The sequence below is a fragment of the Esox lucius genome, chromosome 21 (genome assembly GCF_011004845.1).
Source record: "Esox lucius isolate fEsoLuc1 chromosome 21, fEsoLuc1.pri, whole genome shotgun sequence".
Classification (NCBI taxonomy): Eukaryota; Metazoa; Chordata; class Actinopteri; order Esociformes; family Esocidae; genus Esox; species Esox lucius.
The window spans coordinates 9,916,290-9,935,074 of record NC_047589.1 but is presented as its reverse complement, the minus strand read 5'-3'; the positions used below and the strand labels follow the sequence as shown (position 1 = coordinate 9,935,074).

General features: G+C 42.6%; 2 protein-coding genes across 5 annotated transcripts in view; one reads left to right on the top strand and one right to left on the bottom strand.

The window, feature by feature from the left end:
- Positions 1–13: 13 nt before the first annotated feature.
- uba5 (ubiquitin-like modifier activating enzyme 5) lies at positions 14–6,650 on the top strand. Of its 2 annotated transcripts, none has more exons than XM_013139518.4 (12): positions 14–312; positions 476–521; positions 699–788; positions 908–1,017; positions 3,126–3,212; positions 3,565–3,649; positions 3,759–3,863; positions 4,552–4,679; positions 4,764–4,899; positions 5,004–5,073; positions 5,168–5,274; positions 5,477–6,650. In XM_013139518.4, the coding sequence occupies exons 1-12, from the start codon at positions 134–136 to the stop codon at positions 5,555–5,557; spliced, it is 1,224 nt and encodes a 407-aa protein (XP_012994972.1). In that variant the 5' UTR covers positions 14–133; the 3' UTR covers positions 5,558–6,650. The 2 variants fall into 2 exon arrangements, with proteins under 2 accessions (XP_012994972.1, XP_010897761.1); XM_010899459.5 differs by having other exon boundaries at positions 15–312; positions 4,995–5,073.
- The window catches only part of nphp3 (nephronophthisis 3), a 35,942-nt gene continuing 23,772 nt past the window's right edge, over positions 6,616–18,785 (bottom strand). For 2 of the 3 annotated variants that reach the window (XM_010899460.5, XM_034289318.1), the window contains 9 exons: positions 14,791–14,913; positions 14,450–14,639; positions 13,922–14,163; positions 13,742–13,817; positions 13,533–13,660; positions 13,012–13,252; positions 12,535–12,660; positions 10,519–10,634; positions 6,616–8,464 (listed from right to left, as the gene is read on the bottom strand). In XM_010899460.5, the coding sequence (XP_010897762.1) occupies positions 8,296–8,464; positions 10,519–10,634; positions 12,535–12,660; positions 13,012–13,252; positions 13,533–13,660; positions 13,742–13,817; positions 13,922–14,163; positions 14,450–14,639; positions 14,791–14,913 (1,411 nt within the window). In that variant the 3' untranslated portion in view covers positions 6,616–8,295. Of the gene's footprint in view, positions 8,465–10,514; positions 10,635–12,534; positions 12,661–13,011; positions 13,253–13,532; positions 13,661–13,741; positions 13,818–13,921; positions 14,164–14,449; positions 14,640–14,790; positions 14,914–18,785 lie in introns of those variants that run through there. The other variant, XM_034289319.1, reaches the window with a different exon arrangement.

Below are 18,785 nucleotides of genomic sequence, written 5' to 3'. Positions count from 1 at the left end.
AGGCTGCCAGCTGATTTGAGCTGTGTAGACGTGTACTTCCACCCATCGCTTGTAGTATTTAATCGTCTATGTTTGCAATCTAGACATTTTACATTTGAACATCGTACTGTTGTGCCTTATTCCTTATTGAAACATGACCTCAATTGAAGAACTGAAGCTGCGAGTGAGGGAGCTGGAGAATGAGTTGATCAAGTGTAAGCAAAAGCGATGCACCGCGATGTGTGCGGAACAACCTGCTGACAACAACCAACCTCATCAGAGAACACGGATCGAGAAAATGAGTGCTGAAGTAGTGGATTCAAACCCTTACAGGTATGTTAGCTGTAAAAATCGAGGTTCAGCGAATGGAGTCATTTGTTATAATGAATACATGGCTTAAGGTAGCAGCTACCTGATATGGTCAACACCCCAGAAATAATGGCCGGCACATCACATATGGTGAAAGTGCTTACCGAAACATTTTCTTACCCTACAGTCGTCTGATGGCTTTGAAGCGAATGGGTATTGTTGAGGATTACGAGGTAAGATGCCATGTGATATTGTTATCTGAAATATTCAAGTGGCACAATTTAGTATTGCTCAATATTCTCAAGCTTTCCAGAAAATCTTTGTTGTTACTGGATTTTCAGAATGCTTCCACCTTAAACAGATCAAATTTGAATAAATTGGAAATCCGTTTCCATTTTACTGTTAAACAGAAAATCCGGACGTTCACAGTAGCTGTGGTTGGGGTTGGAGGAGTTGGTAGCGTGACTGCAGAAATGCTCACAAGATGTGGCATTGGTAAGGTAATAAAAGCTTTTCCTTAACTACAGTAACATTTATTTATCATCATTTGTTTAAAATGTACTCTTTGAATTGACCGTGTCCATCAACTTGCCTTCCTGGTGATTGTCTCTTTGCACAGCTCCTCCTTTTTGATTATGACAAAGTGGAGCTGGCCAACATGAACAGGTTGTTCTTTCAGCCTCACCAGGCTGGCCTCAGCAAGGTAGAGGCGGCGGAACACACCCTCAGGTACTGTGACCTGAGCCGAGTTCAGGAGACCGATGTGGAAAGTTGCAGATGGAAATGTTATGTATGGAGTCAGCGTAGTTCCTCGTGTTGATGCAAGGGCTCCTCAAATCCTGTCTTGGATGGGCTAAAACACTTGTGTTTTTGCTTCAAAATGGTAGTTAACGCCACTCGCTTGGGTCTGAATGAGTCAGTGAGGGGATTATTTTTTTTTTATCCCCTGTTTTTTTTGTACGTTTGCCCACTGAAGAAAGGATCAGCCTATAATTTTAATGGTAGCAAGCAAGTTTATTTATACAGCACAATTCATACATCGAAGCAATTCAATGTGCTTTACAAAGAAAAATATGAAAACATATAAAAACTAATACTCAAATGAAACAATTTAAGCGAATGAATACATAAATACAATAAGAAAACATATGTTATAAAAGTGGGAAGCTATAAGGCTAAAATGTATACGTTTGGGGCACGTCTAAGATCTTCTGGTAGTTTATTCCAGTTTTGTAAGTGCTAAACGCAGCTTGTACATATTTAGTTTGGAACGTTTATTTGAACAGTTAGACAGAATTAAAAAAAAAAATCTCCAGAAAACATGTTATGAATTGATTTGCATTTTATTGAGTTAAATAAATATTTGATCCCCTCTAAATCAGAGATTTGACTCCCAGGTGTCTTTTATACAGGTAACGAGCTGAGATTAGGAGCACACTCTTAAAGGGAGTGATCCTAATCTCAGTTTGTTATCTGTTTAAAAGACACCGGTCTACAGAATCAATCAATCAGATTCCAAACTCTCCACCATGGCCAAGACCAAAGAGATTGTAGACCTACACAAGGCTGGAATGGGCTACAAGACAATCGAGTAGGTGACAACAGTTGGTGCGATAATTCACAAATGCAATAAACACAAAAGAACTGTCAATCTCCCTCGGTCTGGGGCTCCATGCAAGATCTCACCTCTTGGAGTTGCAATGATCATGAGAACGGTGAGGAATCAGCCCAGAACTACACGGGAGGATCTTGTCAATGATCTCAAGGTGGCTGGGACCATAGTCACCAAGAAAACAATTGGTAACACAATATGCCATGAAGGACTGAAATCCTGCAGCGCCAGCAACGTCCCCCTGCTCAAGAAAGCACATGTACAGGCCCGTCTGAAGTTTGCCAATGAACAGCTGAATGATTCAGAGGAGAACTGGGTGAACGTGTTGTGGTCAGATGAGACCAAAATCGAGCTCTTTGGCATCAACTCAACTTGCTGTGTTTGGAGGAGGAAGAATGGTGCCTATGACCCCAAGAACACAATCCCCACCATCAAACATAGAGGTGGAAACATTATGCTTTGGGGGTGTTTTTCTGCCGGACAACTTCACTGCATCAAAGGGACGATGGACAGGGCCTTGTACCGTAAAATCTTGGGTGAGAACGCCCTTCCCTCAGCCAGGGCATTGAAAATATGTGGTGGAAGAGTATTCCAGCATGACAATGACCCAAAACACACAGTCAAGGCAACAAAAGAGTGGCTCAAGAAGAAGCACATTAAGGTCCTGGAGTGGCCTGGCCATTTTTCCTATTTCTAAATCTGTGGAGGGAGCTTAAGGTTAGAGTTGCCAAACGTCAGCCTCATCCTTACTTGGAGAAGATCTGCAAAGAGGAGTGGGACAAAATCCCTCCTGAGATGTGTGCAAACCTGGTGGCCCACTACAAGAAACATCTGACTGCTCTGTGATTGCCAACAAGGGTTTTGCCACCAAGTACTAAGTCATGTTTTGCAGAGGGGTCAAATACCTATTTCACTCATTAAAATGCAAATACATTTCAAACATTTTTATTTTGTCTGTCACTGTTCAAATAAACCTACAATTAAAATGATAGACTGATTATTTCTTAGTGAGTGGGAAAACCAAAATCAGCAGGGGATGAAATCATGTTTTACCTTATTGTATGTCAGTCCTCCACGAACTTTCATAGCCAAGAGTTTCATTGCCTTGTATGACATCTTATATTTCAGTCTGTACATTCCATGTTGTCCTCCTGAACACACCCTTCCTATTTTATTACATCCTGTCACTTTAAGGTATTGTTACGTTTTTACATTTTGTCAACAGGAGTATCAACCCAGATGTTCAGTTTGAGATCCACAACTATAACATCACCACAATGTCCAATTTTGCACATTTCATGGATCGAATAAGGTGAGAACTTTTCTTAAACTGCGGATTGTGCGATAAGGTGTACAGTATCGATTTTCTCCGCTGTGGTCTTCCACACTGAATGTTGGTGCTTTTCTCAGTTTTTTTTACTCAAGGTCAGCATAATTAGAAAAACAACATTGCATGTATGAAAGCGGACACTTTAATGTGAATGAGGAGGACAACTATGAAATAAACATGTTTTAGCCCGATTATTTAGGGTTATTTGGGTTAACGTCTCATTCTGCATCTGGGTAGCGTACATCTAAATTAACTCCAGAAATATCCCCATGTTAGCTGCACTGTCGGGCTGTAGGACCTCCTGTTCATAAGTACTCATGTGTTCTGTTATCAGTCACGGGGCGCTTGAAGAAGGAAAGGCTGTCGACCTGGTCCTGTGCTGCGTAGACAACTTTGAGGCTCGGATGGCCATCAACGCAGTCAGTATTACTAACCTATTTATCCTAAACCCTCCTATACGATAAAACATACATGATGGTGTTGGTGAAAGATCAGAGAGTGTACGCGGGTCACATTCTTCCTTCCTAGGCATGCAACGAGCTGGGTCAGATCTGGATGGAGTCGGGCGTGAGTGAAAACGCAGTGTCCGGACACATCCAGCTCATCATCCCGGGAGAAACGGCCTGTTTCGCAGTACGTCACAACACTCCTCCGCTGTACAGTAGAGACTGTGCAATATCTTTTACAGTACTGTGTATTTGAAATGAGCAATCCTCTCATCCAGAGCAAAAATCATGGAGCAATTAAGGCTAAGCGCCTTACTCAAGGACATTTGGGGTCAGTTTGGGGATTTGACCCACTGCCCTTTCAGTTACTGGTCCAACGCCCTAACCACAAGACGATCTGCTTCCTATGAATTATGGCAGGCAGCGGTACACTAATCCAATCTAAACTTTCAAACGTTTCCCCAACCCTCCCCTGAACCTCATTTAAACCACACATAATGCCAGCCCTAAGCCTTGTTCCTAATTTGAACCTTGAGGCTTTACTGTTGGAAAACATCTGCTTGGATGTATTCAATGGGAAAACCTTCTGAATGTGCCAGTTATATTGGATATGGTAGACTGACAATATACCTGTTTTTGGAGCTGGACTAATGGTTAGCAGGTCTTACTGCCAAACGAAAAGGCTGCTAGGTCGAATCCTAGAGCAGACAATGTGAAAAATAAGCTGTTCTGTCTTCGAGGAAGGCCAGTTAACCCCAGTAGCTCTCCATTCACTTCATGTCACCTCTCCAATCTCATGGCACATTTCTCTTTGAGCTTTCTGAAATGTTCCAGTCTTTTACGACGGAATGCTAATCTCCTCATCTCCTCGACAGTGTGCACCACCACTGGTGGTGGCGGCCAACATTGACGAGAAGACCCTGAAGAGGGAGGGGGTGTGTGCTGCCAGCCTGCCCACCACCATGGGTGTGGTGGCCGGGATCCTGGTGCAGAATGTCCTCAAGTAAGACATTAATGGCACCGGAATGTAGATGAGAGTCCTTTGTGGATACTGAAGATATCCTAACGACCGTCTTGTGGTCTTTAGGTACCTGTTGAAGTTTGGCACGGTCAGCCATTACCTGGGCTACAACGCCATGCAGGACTTCTTTCCCACCATGGCAATGAAGGCCAACCCGACGTGTGACGACCCCCACTGCAAGAAACAGCAGGAAAACTATAAGGTTATCGACCAAGTCCCTTTCCCGTCTGCCCGTTAGTTCTTGTACTTCTCTCTTGTAATTGCCCATGATGGTGTGTGCTCTTTGGTGGCCCGCAGAAAATGCAGGCGGAGCAGCCGAAAGACGTTGCAAAGACGCCAGAGGAGCTGCCGGCGGTTCACGAGGATAACGACTGGGGTGAGTCTACCAGAGGTTTGACACTGCCCTAATGAAATGTCCACAGTAACACCGTCTTTTTACCACTGCTGAACTGATGTCATTGCTCCATCAGGCATTGAGCTGGTGTCAGAGCAGACGGACGATGAACTCAAGGCGGCCTCAGGCCCTGTCCCCGATCTCCCAGAAGGCATCACTGTGGCCTACACCATCCCAGGCGGGGTCAATACCACACACACACCAAATAACTTAAATACCATAGCAATATCCTAACGAACCTGTGTCTCCCGGCCACTCGGCAGACCTGCTAACCAATGTTCAACAAAGTCAAGTCTCCATTCCCGGGCCAGGTCAGGAACCCGGTACAGGTCAAGCTGTCATCTCCAGTATGTTTGGATTAATACTGGTTTCTCCTCTTGTCCAGGAGAACGGGGCGTCGGGGGAGACGGTGGAGGAGACGGAACAGAGCCTGGAGGAGTTGATGGCTAAAATGAGGAAGATGTAACTGGCCCCACCAAGATGTGTCATCATCATCGTCACACAGAGCTGTCACTTGCGGTTACGCTGCATCGTACCGTGTCTCCGTGTTCTAAAATAAAGTCAATTCTTTCTACCCACTTACAGAACCGCGGTATCACTCCTAAATGCAAGTACTTTACTCCGTGGACATAAAACGGTGTGCAATGCATGCTTAATGAGCTTAAGTGCTGTTTTCCCCAAGGATCGAAATTTACTAGCGGACGCCTGTTCGGGGTGCGGATGCATTCTGCTGTCTATTACACTTAGCAGAATGGCACGAGGAGGTGTGGTATACGGCCGATATATGTCACGGCTAAGAGCTGCTCTTAGATCCTGTGCATCGCAGAGTGCATGGACAAAGCACTCAACCTTGGCACAATAGCAGTATACCACAAAACCCTGAATGTCTTATTCCTATAGAAACCATTTACCAAGGCATTTAATACAGTAAAAAGTTGTAATGTCGCGCCCGTGGTTATACATACACCTCTGCATTCTGCCAAACAACATTTGGGAATTAAACTACCCGGTTTATAGCATCACAACTGGATGTTGAAGTACCCTTTCCTGCCCTTTATCGTATGTAGTTTTCTTGAATTAACGCTCGACATAATGTACCAAAAGCATACATACCTGTACAGTTTAGCTGTATAATGATGCTTGTCACATGTTTAAATAAGGAAGTTTGTTGTAACACTGAATTGATTAAGTACTCAAATATTGCGGTTATGGATGCAGCCTCTCACCAACTAATCATTTATAGAATGCCAATTAATGAATTGAACTGGATCAATAATGCATTTATAAAAATGTTTTAAATGATGCCTGACATTTTGCTGCATGACAAACCTGCCATGGCTGTATTTACTGTCTAGCTCTGGTCCAAAGTGCCACACTGACTGGCTTCTGGAGTGTTTTGTTGCACAACGGACCATCATTTCTACCCTCTACCTGCTGTTTAATTGTAAACCGATGTTCATTTGTTTAAATTATACATATAACCAAAGCGTTCTCTGCTGAAACTGTACTGACTCTGTACGCAAATTGTTTCAATAAAGTTTATTAGCCGGAAAACAGAATCCAACTGGTTATAGTTCATGATATTCTCTTTTATTCCTGTGTTACACATTGACATCAGTAAGGTACACCGTAAGCCAATTCAGTTGGAATATGGTTTGTACAAAATGGCAGGTTTCTGGTAACACATGTCCCATTTGGCTAAATGTACATTCGTACAGACAAAGGCTAGAGTGTCTGAGTGTATCACTTTGCGACAAAAATGCTTTACAGCAGAAAAATAAGTTTCTCATTGGACGAGTAGGTAGTTCTACGCTTGGCTTCTAGTGAACATGTTTTCCTTGCATAAATATATTTGGCTGTAAAATATTTCAAACTTTTTTTATTTTACAATTTACAATTTTACTCTATGATTACCACAAAAATCAAACACTCAATTCATTACTGTAGGCCATGCGTCCACTTATCTGCTAGAAAGATGCGTTTGACACGGTCAAACAGCTGTTGGACAGAGAGTAGGCTACTGAGCTGGAAGCCTGTGGTTGGGGTAGAACTCCACTGGCAGCCGCTCAAAGGATCGAAACAATCAACAACCACATTAGCCTAATTATTTTTGGCTTGCCATGTGTCCAATTATCTGTTACAAACATCTCTTTGTAGTGCTACTGTTTTGATACATTTTCTATGCGAATGTAAAATGAAAAGTTATTCCTTGGTTGGGTAGAACTCTCCTGCCAGTCGTTCAAATGAACGATAAAACTGACCGAGTCAGTCGTTCACAAGTCTTTTTACTCAGGCAAAGGCAGTGGCACCGTGCTTGTTTTCATCTGTTTTTTTTAAAGAAATTAGTAATCAACTAACTATATTAACGATTATAGCCTGCGTTCAATTATCAGTTATAAACATGTCTTCATGAAGTTCCTGCCTTGATCTATTTTTCTCAGCAAATGTATATAGACATTGATCGGAGAACTGAGGACCGGGTATGAAGATCATGTTGTAGAAATCCGCTGTCAAATGTTCGAATGAACAATACAATTGAACAAGTCACTAGAAAAATTCACCTGTGAGACCGGAGTCACTAAAAAGATTCGTTCAAAACTAACAAATCGTTGGCAAACTGCATATCCCTAAGCTGACAATTGGCTTACAATTGGCGGTGAAATCAGTTAATCATTTTGAAATAATGCATCAAATTCTAATTGAAATTGACAGCTAATTGCTCCCATTGATTGAGTAACAGTGAGCCACTGTGTTCCTTTAACCTGAGTTATCAGGCCCTGACAAGGCCGGTGTGGACATCATTTCACATTCGTTCATAACATTAAATATAACAACATATGATTACACATATATATTCTACACAAAACAATTGGCAATTTATCATACGTAATTAAATAGAGTATAGTTCATATTTCTATGATGGCAGTTGGCAACAGAACACTTGGCAGACGACGCTGTGCCATCTCAAAGCAGCGTGACAAACCGATGGTAGTGCCACGGATGATTCTGTCAGCGATGCGGTGATGACCGTAGCTCCATTTCAGTTCTCTCTCCTTGACTCCTCACTGTCTTGTCGGGCACCGGGGCAGAAGAACCAGGGTCTCTGATCTTCTTCCATGCATTTCCATAAAGGACAGATGACCGGAGGAGTCAGGGGAAAAGTCCCTGTGCTCTTTTGGCAGGGCAGGAGAGGAGAGGGAAGGGTCACCTGGGAGCGTGCGGCAGGGGCGCGGGGCCTCGCAGGCTAAGAGCGTCCCCACTGGACGAGTGTCGAGAAGGGGCATTCCCACACAGCAGAGATGGCTCCGCCTCCTTGATTTCCATGGCTCTCTTGTATAGCTCGGCTGCTTTCTCAAAGTCCCCCTCCTCGTAGCTGGGAGAAAGAGATGGATGAGGAAGGAAACAGTGAAAGAGAATAAAAGAGATGCTAAAAAATACATGTATAAAATGATGCAACTAGGTAGCTGTGTCGGCATCAATTGTCTCTGGTCCCCTTCCAGTTAGTGATCAAATCTACACCGGACTCAACAGCAGGCTGAAAACTGAGTTCTGCCCGTTGCAGGAGACAGAGAGACAGTTATCTACAAACTCTTTCTGGGACTAAACAATACAAACAGCAAAGCATGACTTGCTGAAGACAGACTCCACCCTAACTAGAGTGGTGTCCTTCTATTATCCAGCAACATAGACAGGATCCTCACTCTCTGGTAATAAACTCACCATGAGATAGAGTGCAAAGTCAGGCAGCAGGCTGTTACCGTAGACAGCAGGCTGTTACCGTAGACAGCAGGCTGTTACCGTAGACAGCAGGCTGTTACCGTAGACAGCAGGCTGTTACCGTAGACAGCAGGCTGTTACCGTAGACAGCAGGCTGTTACCGTAGACAGCAGGCTGTTACCGTAGACAGCAGGCTGTTACCGTAGACAGCAGGCTGTTACCGTAGACAGCTTTTGCATTGCTGGGGGTACCCCTGAAGTACCCACTCATGTTCATTTCACTAATAAGCCTATGGTGTCATCAGTGTTTTCAAGTACCCCCTGTGGAGAGGCCAAGTACCCCCGGGGTCCTAGTACCCCTGGTTGGGAACCACTGCTGGAGACAGCATGCTAGCATAGCAAAGTCTGTCGATAGCATAGTCTGAGTAGTTAGCAAAGTTTTCTCAATTGAGACTACAACTCGATCTAGGTTGAGCAATGTAAAACAATGTGGTGTTCACCAAAGCAATCTTACTAGAATAAAACCTTACTCCATTTTGAACATGAACAAAAAAGACTGTAACAATACAACGCATCTCAAAATGGGACTACCAAGATCAAAATGGGACTATGTTAGATCCCTTTCCGCAAAGGCCATCAGAGTCAATTAATGAATTACTTTTCATAAGCTGGAAGTGATTGTCCTGTGTTAAACCTGGCTTAAGCCTGATGGATTTACTCTCCTAATTGAGGCCTCTCCTCCTGGTTACAGTGACCACTTCCCCCATGCAAACCCACAAAGCGGAGATGATGCTAATATTTATAACACCAAATATCAATTTACACCCAAACAAAAGACTGGGTTTCTGTTTTGAGTTTTCAGTCATAAAAGCTATGCAGGCTACTCGATCATTTTTCATAGCTACTATTTACTGTACACGGGGTTCCTCAATACGTTCTCATCAGACCTTGTGGTCCTGGCAAATGTTTAAATTTAGGTCATCTTTATATTCACAAGAATGTTTTTCGTCATAATCCTGGAATATCAGACCATCATATGATTATGTTTACAGTCAATTTTCAGACAACCCAAAGATTTTCAGGTTGTTCTTTAAGATTTCCTATACCTACCCAAAGAGGTCATAGTAAATACATACAGACTCAATCCTGTGTTATACCGTAGATACAGTCGCACCACAAAAACACACAACTAGATCCCTGGAGAACAAACAATACCAGTCCTAAAAAAGCAGCCAGGAAATGGCGCCCCATGCAGTTGAAATTATTTAGACTAGCCTGGAAAGTCAGTACAGGGCAATATCGTAAAGCGCACACAAACCGTGATCCAGATAAAGTGCATAACTACAGGACAAAATCAAGCCTCCCATTTCTCTCAAATTTTTTGGGACAAAGCTCTTTCCAAGGGACCAACTGCCTTCCTATGGACTCCATCACAGTACTGAAAATGCACTTGTGAAGGTGGTGAATGACCTTGGCATTCACCATGATCATGGCATCACACCAAGGTTCTGCGTCTGTCCTCATGCTTTTTGACCTTAGTTCTGCCATAACATCGGTTACTTCCTTCTTTGGAGAGATTGGAAATACATATTGGTCTGAGTGGATATGTTATTGCCTGCCTGAAATCCTATCTATCAGAAAGACATCAGTTCGCATGCGTGGAATTAGTGTGGGTTAGGATATGCCTCTGTGAGTGTGTGTGTCCACTCACCTGAGTACAGCCAGGTTCTTCAGTGTCTCTCCAACCCGTGGGTGTGAGCGCCCCAGACTGTCCTCATACACTCTGAGAGCCTGTTCATAAAGGGGCAGCGCCTCACTGTGCTTCTTCTGAGACACACACACACGCACGGGCACACACTCTTAAGGAATCCGGTATATACTGGTGTGAACAAAAAGGTTTATTTCCATTCAAATAATTGTTTTCTAACCACCAACCACCCAAAACCTAACTCTAACCTGACTTAACCTGTTACGCCTCAACCTAAAAGTAACCCCAATTCGAACAGTTGCTTTTATTTTAAGTTTCACCCTAAGCCAGAAAACACAGTAATCCCCAAAAAGGACTGGCTAAAAACTTTTGTGGGGACTGATTTAGTATTCAGATCCCTCACTTTGTACACATTTGGATTTGTAATAGACTGAATTATAGCAGTATACATTTTCTTTGCCATTAATCTTCATTAGATTAATGGCATGTACATTAGTATTCAGACCCTATTTTCATTACTATGTAAAAGTGCATTTGGCAGCAATCACAGCTTTGAGTCTTAATAGTTATGCCTCTACAAGCTTTACACACATAGATTTGGGCAGATCCTCCCATTCTTCCTTTCAGATCCTCTCAAGCTATCAGTTTGGATGGGAAGCGTCAATGAACTGAGATCTTCAGATCTCCTCTTGGTTTCAAGTTCAGACTCGTTCAGCCTCCTGCCTCGTCTTGGCTGCGTACTTCCGGTCGTTGTCATGCTGAAAGATTCATCTTTGCCCGAGGCTGAGGTCCTGTGTGCTCTGGATCCGGTTCATTTCAAGTATCTCTATGTATTTTGCTCCATTCATCCTTTCGCCAATCCTGACCAGTCTACCAGTTCCTGCCACTGAGAATCATCGCCATAACAAGATGCTCCCACCACCATGCTTCACCATAAGGATGCTATCAGCCAGCTGATGAGCTGATAAGTTACACCCTTGTTTTCGGCAGATGTAGCGCTTGGCATACAGGCCTAATAATTACATTTTGTTCTCATCAGATGAGAAAATATTTTTCTCATGCCATCAGAGTTCTTCAGACAACATGTAATATGCCTTTTATTCAGAAGTGGCTTCCAGCTAGCTACTTCACCGTAAAGGCCTGGTTGATTGACTGATGAGTGCTGCAGAGATGGTTATTCTTCTGGAAGGTTCTCCTACATATCTTTGTAGAGAAACTTCTTGCCCGGTAACTATTATTGGCCAGATGGCCAGCATTAGGAGAGTCTTTGTGGTTCTAAACTCATTCCATTTCACAATGGAGCCCACTGTGTATATATATATATAAATATATATTTAATCAATTTTAATGTTTATGACACATCCAAATGTGGAGAAAATCAACTTTCTTAAATACTTTCTGGCACTGTATAAATTAGATTAGGAATATAATTGTGTTGGGAAAGAAATTCAACATTCAGGCCATACAAACCTTAACCTTCCCAGTAGTTCCAATATTTCCCCAGTTTTTAATCAAACTTGAGTTTCAATTATGTGATTTTTTTTATATATAAAAACCTTGCACATGCCTATTTGCATTGCTGGCCCTAGCCTTTTGGGGGCCCTAAGCAAAGTTTGGGGGCTCCCTCTCCCCTAGTGGTCCGGGGCTCACTAGCAGTCTGGGGCCCCCTTTCGGTTGGGGGCCCTAAGCAACCGCTTATGTTGCTTATGCCTAGGGCTGGCCCTGCCTATTTTAGTATGCCTAGCAATATCATCCCTAAAACGGCAAACCCTGCTCACTTGGAAATCCAGTCAGAGTCCTGTATTTGAAAGGACAAAGTACTGTATCCAGCTCAGAGTACTGTATTTGAAAGAACAAAGTACTATATCTAGCTCAGAGTACTGTATATGAAAGGACAAAGTACTACAACCAGCTCAGAGTACTGTCTTTGAAAGGACAAAGTACTATATCCAGCTCAGAGTACTGTATTTAATAGGAATGTTCAAGCATTTAAACTGTTAATAACATTGGTCCTCTCACCAGCTGGCAGTAGAGAACAGCCAGGTTGACCAGTGCTGTGGCCACACTGGGGTGTTTGGGTCCAAAACTCTTCTCCCGGATGTCCAGAGCCAACTCATACAGAGGAACAGCCTTCTCCAGCTTCCCCTGGACAGCAAAAACACATCAGATTTACAAATTAGGATTCCTACCAAAGATGATAGGATTCAAGCTGATTGAAAAGCACTGGTCTCCAGGCTAAAAATGGTCTCAGCTGACCCCAAGTTAACGTATAAAATCTATTTCAAGTCACTGACTATTGGACCATTGAACATAGATGTAAGCATACATCTGGAAGGGTGTTGGAGAGTAAGTGGGCCCCAGGGCAGTGAACGGGACATTGAGTTGTTATTATGTCTTTTACTGTGCCATAAATCCAAGTTTGAATTATGCTGTTTATAAGAACAAAAACATTCAAATATGGATTCATGGATCTGGGGAAAGATCTGCTGAACTCACCCTGCGTTTGTACAGCATAGCAAGGTGTTTCAGGGTGTATGCCAGAGAAGGGTGATCAGGGGACAGGGCTCTCTTTCGGATGTCCAGGGCCCTCTCGTACATTTCCTCTGCCGTCTCGTACTCCTTTCTCTCCGTGTGCAGGGCGGCCAGGTTGTTGAGGGACTGAGCACAGTCTGGGTGATCCGGCCCCAACACGCGCTGGCGCATCTCCAGAGAACGGGTTAAGAAAACTTTAGCCGCCCTGAAAAGAATAAGAATAGTTCCTATGTATAACCACTTGTTAATGGTACAGCTTCAGTCACAAAAAACAATGTAAAAACAGAGTCGAATTCATTTGGGCACAGAGTAGGAAAGGGTTTTGAAACATGTTGAAAACAAAAAACACCATTTCTTTTTGGACGAGTTTAGGTTGGTCCTGATTGTTTTTGCTTTGTCATCAAATAAAAAGTATAAAAACCATGAAAATTCAAGAAATGTCCTAGGGCATTTGCCGATCTAACATTACAATGTGTGTGACTCACTCCAGATTGTTCTGGAGGTAGTAGAGGACACCCAGCTCGTTGAAGGTCTTGGCACTGTCCGCCGTGTCTTTGCCAAGAGTTAGTTCCTCTAACTGGAGGGCCCGCCGACGCAGCAGACTGAAGCCGTACTGTAAGGAGAGACGGTGGAATTATACCGTTAATTCATCAAGCCAGAATGTAATGTGGAAAGACAGATGCAGTGTCCTCACCATATGGCCTTTCTGGCGGGCGGTCTTCTGCCGAATCCTCACAGACCGTTTCCTCAATTTCTCTGCTTGCTCATACCTGTGAACGGACAACTAGTCAGCCGCAGACCATTCTTTTTTATTACGCCCCACACAAAGACGCCCATTTCACTCGAGACGCCCAACACACAGACGCTTTCTTACTTGTTCTGTTTCTGGTAGAGAACGGCCAGAGAGTCAAGTTCGCGCGCAACGCAGGCGTGGTCCGCGCCGTAGGCGTTCTCGCTGATCTCCAAGGCCTGCTTGTAGAGCTGCTCTGCGTTGCCGTACTTCCTCCACTGGACATACACCCCGGCCAGCTGGTGTAGTGACAGAGCCACGCTAGGGTGGTCCGGATCCAGGGCCGTCTCCCGGATCTCCAGAGACCTCTGTAAGGGGGCTACCGCCTAGGGACGTATGGGTGGATGGATTGGTTTTATCCTGCAGTATTTGGACAGCCTGTCAATCCAATGTGTTTTCCAAACTGGGGGTCGCCTGTCCTTTGATTATCTAACTAAGTTATAAAACACACACAGGTGTTCAGCAATGTTTTGTGTCATATGACTGCTAATCTCTGACGCTTTTGTGTTTCTAATTCCCCTGGAAAAATAAGGACTTCACCATTGAAACCAACAGGTTAGTGCTGGGCAGGGCCAGCAGCTTCGTTTGACAACCCACTTCCTGCGGACGTACCTGACTGAGCAGGCCCAGGTCTTTGAGGAAGCGGCCCAGGGTCTCGTAGAGGTTGGCCAGCCTGGTCATGCTGTCCTCGTTCTCGCAGCTCTTCTCGTAGCGCTTCAGAGAGTCAAAGTACTCCGTGGCCATAGAACTCTTGTCTCGTCCCACGTACTGCCAGTAGGCCAGCAGTTCAGAGAAATGCCCCCTGGGGAAACCAAACGAAAGAGTACAACTCTAACAGGCGTTTCTTGCTTTAATGCTCATTTGAATTGACAGGAATTCTGTGGCGAGGACGAAAGACTGGGACGCAACGGTGAGAGTAGCGGGCGTGAACAGTCACACAGGAGATGGCTGACCTTTTGTAGAGGTTCTGGGAGACAAACAGATTCAGGAGGATGAGTTGCAGCTTGGTCTTGTCCCCCTGCTGTTGGAGAAGCCAGGGCAGCTCGTCAGCCACCCGCCATGTCACCCTGTCCTGGCTGAACACACACAAACACACACACATTACATACACACCGATGCCCGGTGAGCCGTCCATGGTTGAAACTAGAAACCTTCGTTTTGGAATAAAGCTGACCACTGTCAGATTGTAGATATTGCTACAGGTGCAATGGGTGACCATCCTTGAAAAAATAAATGAATCAGTGTTTGTTCACATGTACATCGTTTATAAACACTGGAGTTGGTTACATGCTAGATTCAGAGTGAAACTAAGCTACCTGTAATTTCCTGTTTATAATCCGCGGCTTATACACAGATTTTGATAACAGAGGTTAATACATGGGTGCGGCTAATATATACGTTTACATTTTAATTTTTTACATTTTTTATTTAAAAACTCACAAAAGAAGGCGTACATCACTTTTTAAGGAAACTTTAGGATCTATAAAAACAAATTTGATGGGAGAATGTGCGACGGACACTTAGACCAATGCGTCAAACTGGAGAAATTAGGAATTGCAACTCTGATGGCAGAAAGATGAAACTTGAGAAATGCTTTGAAATTGATAAAATACATTGAAATATTGCCTCTCATGTAGGGCTGCACGATTAATGAAATTCCAATATCAAAATTGAACGATTTCCAGCTCCAAAAAAAGGTGAATGATATGCGCTAGGCAGCGGAGTAGGGATGTGCATTGGACAAGATTTTACTATCCGAATAGTATGTCTTATTCGAATATTATTCGGTTAACCGAAATACATGTTTTAAAAAACTACCAATATAACGAGTGCTACAACATGACGCGCGAAGGAGTGGGTGTAGTTCTCATAATCATTGGCTTAATGGCCGTTCGTGTGAAAAAAGGGCGAGCGCGCATATGCAGGAAGCAGTGTGTAAACACGCAGAACTCGGCTACAGAACTGGAAGTCAATATTTATCAAGACATAACATTGAGTTTATTGGATGGAGAATTCTAAAAAAGCTAGTTATCTAAGCTACCCAGCTATAAGCAATTGCTTGCACCGTTTTCTGCACTATAACCACCTTAGATTCCACAGCCTAAATTTATGTAGCGTTTTGTGGCCAGATAATTTTTCTGTAGGTAACATTAATTCAGTAAATATATTCCATCTTCTCTTGAATAAGTAAATTTTCATCCACTTGCTAACAGTAGGCTATATCAAGTCATTCTGACTGACTGGGCCCCACCACAGTACCGCTTTGAATCACGATCGTAAACAACAAACATGTGAGGAGGAGCGCGTTCTAAAACCAACGTAAAAAATTATATATATTTTTGTAAATGTTAGGGTATATGTATGTAAAAAATACATAGGCTATGCAAAAAATAATGTGGGGCAAAATTGAATACACACAGTACTCAAATAACTAAATTAATTTCAGATATTCTAATATTCGACTATCTGTGCCCATCCCTACAACCAAAGTATGCATCGTAAGTCCGTAATTGTTTTTCTTGCCAGTGCTGTACGTATTTTTGTAGATTAATTATAGCTGGACTAATTTGGTGTAAATACTTGATGGTTGTTCAGTGCAGTCTGAGTTAACACTGCAACTGCTAGAGAAGACGTCTGCTTCAAGTTAGCGAGTGGCACCAAGATATTGTCCCACATACAACAGCATGGTCATTAAAAGTTTCAGCTTCAATGTCGGTGCCTACAAACTTAATATTTCTCAAGGGTTGCACTGATATTTATTCAGGTTATGATCTCTATTTGTAAGTGAGATTATTTACGCTGTTTACACCCAAATCACAAATCATAACCGGAATTGCAACATTTGTCAAAGAAATCACAATTCAATTTTATCCAAATTGTCCAACCCTTCTCTTGTGTTTTTGGACATACATACATTCGGATGTTGGATAAGTAAAAAAATTTGTCTTACTTGCCTGAAGGACAGGTGACAAATGTATGTCAACCCCTGATTTATGATGTCTTATATTTCATGCTGGAAAACCTCCAGCAAAACCCCACTGTCCCCTCTCACATGCAAGAAATGCTCAAATAATTTATTTATCGATTTAGATCTCAGCTATAGCCTACATTGGTTGTAGACATAATTTATTTACATTATATATACACATGCTTTTATATAAATTTTTTAGTCCTAGCTATATTGTGCACTTAATATATGATAGTATGAACATGTTAGTTAAGCTTTTAGGTCATGAGCATTTGCAAGGCTATATATTTCGCGTCAAGCTTTTCAGCGATGTTCTGGAAAGTATTGATCATGTTGATGACAGAGGTCTCAGAAAAATACATTACAAATATTATACAATTGGCGTTTTCAAAAACGATTTATTCTTCAACAAATTAATTTTGGTAGCGCCCTATGACAGATGTTCAATATCAATGTACAATGTATGTAGGAGTCATAATTCTCGGGGCAAATGCGGTTTAGATAGGGGTGCGGTTAATACTCGGGTTTGGTGTGGTCTGGGAATTATGTATGAAGCTTTTATAACTTATATATAGTCAAAAAGCATTTGGGATTATTCAAAAATGTGGTTTCAGTCAATTAACCTGGTAAAAATCATGTTAATAAAATAAGCCTATATTATAAAGGTGCTGGTCATAAAATTAGAATATCAAAAAGTTGATTTATTTCAGTAATTCCATTCAAAAAGTTAAACTTGTATAATGTATACATTCATTCCACACAGACTGATATATTTCAAGTGTTTATTTCTTTTAATTTTGATGATTATAAATGACAACTAATGAAAACACCAAATTCAGTATCTCAGAAAATTTGAATATTGTGAAAAGGTTCAATATTGAAGACACCTGGTGCCACACTCTAGTCAGCTAATTAACCCAAAACACCTGCAAAGGCCTTTAAATGGTCTCTCAGTCTAGTTCTGTAGGCAACACAATCATGGGGAAGACTGCTGACTAGACAGCTGTTCAAAAGATGACCATTGACACCTTGCACAAGGAGTGTCCAAGCACATTAATAGAGAGGCGAAGGGAAGGAAAAGATGTGGTAGAAAAAAGTGTAAAAGCAATAGGGATAACCGCACCCTGGAGAGGATTGTGAAACAAAACCCATTCAAAAATGTGGGGGAGATTCACAAAGAGTGGACTGCAGCTGGACTCAGTGCTTCAAGAACCACCACGCACAGACGTATACAAGACATGGGTTTCAGCTGTCGCATTCCTTGTGTCAAGCCACTCTTGAACAAGACACAGCGTTAGTGATGGTTTGGGGTGCCATGTCATGTGCTGGTGTTGGTCCAATTGTGATTTCTGAGGTCCAAGGTCAACGCAGCAGTCTACCAGGAAGTTTTAGAGCACTTCATGCTTCCTGCTGCTGACCAACTTTATGGAGATGCAGATTTCATTTTCCAACAGGACTTAGCACCTGCACACAGTGCCAAAGCTACCAGTACCTGGCTTAAGGACCATGGTATCCCTGTTCTTAATTGGCCAGCAAACTCACCTGACCTTAACCCTATAGAAAATCCATGGGGTATTGTGAAGAGGAAGATGCGATACGCCAGACCCAACAATGCAGAAGAGATGAAGGTCACTATCAGAGCAACCTGGGCTCTCATAACGCCTGAGCAGTGCCACAGACTGATCAACTCCATGCCATGCCGCATTGCTGCAGTAATTCAGGCAAAAGGAGCCCCAACTAAGTATTGAGTGCTGTACATGCTCATACTTTTCATGTTCATACTTTTCAGTTGGCCAACATTTCTAAAAATATTTTTTTTGTATTGGTCAAAGTAATATTCAAATTTTCAGAGATACTGAATTTGGGAGTTTCATTAGTTGTCAGTTATAATCATCACAATTAAAAGAAATAAACATTTGAAATATATCAGTCTGTGTGTAATGAATGAATATAATATACAAGTTTCACATTTTGAATGGA

Bases quoted from the DNA above. Each gene is read 5' to 3' on its own strand.
- uba5 (XM_010899459.5), top strand. From the start codon at position 134: ATGACCTCAATTGAAGAACTGAAGCTGCGAGTGAGGGAGCTGGAGAAT. The intron at 522-698 runs GTAAGATGCCAT...ACTGTTAAACAG, and splicing joins GTATTGTTGAGGATTACGAG to AAAATCCGGACGTTCACAGT. The intron at 3,864-4,551 runs GTACGTCACAAC...TCTCCTCGACAG, and splicing joins GAGAAACGGCCTGTTTCGCA to TGTGCACCACCACTGGTGGT.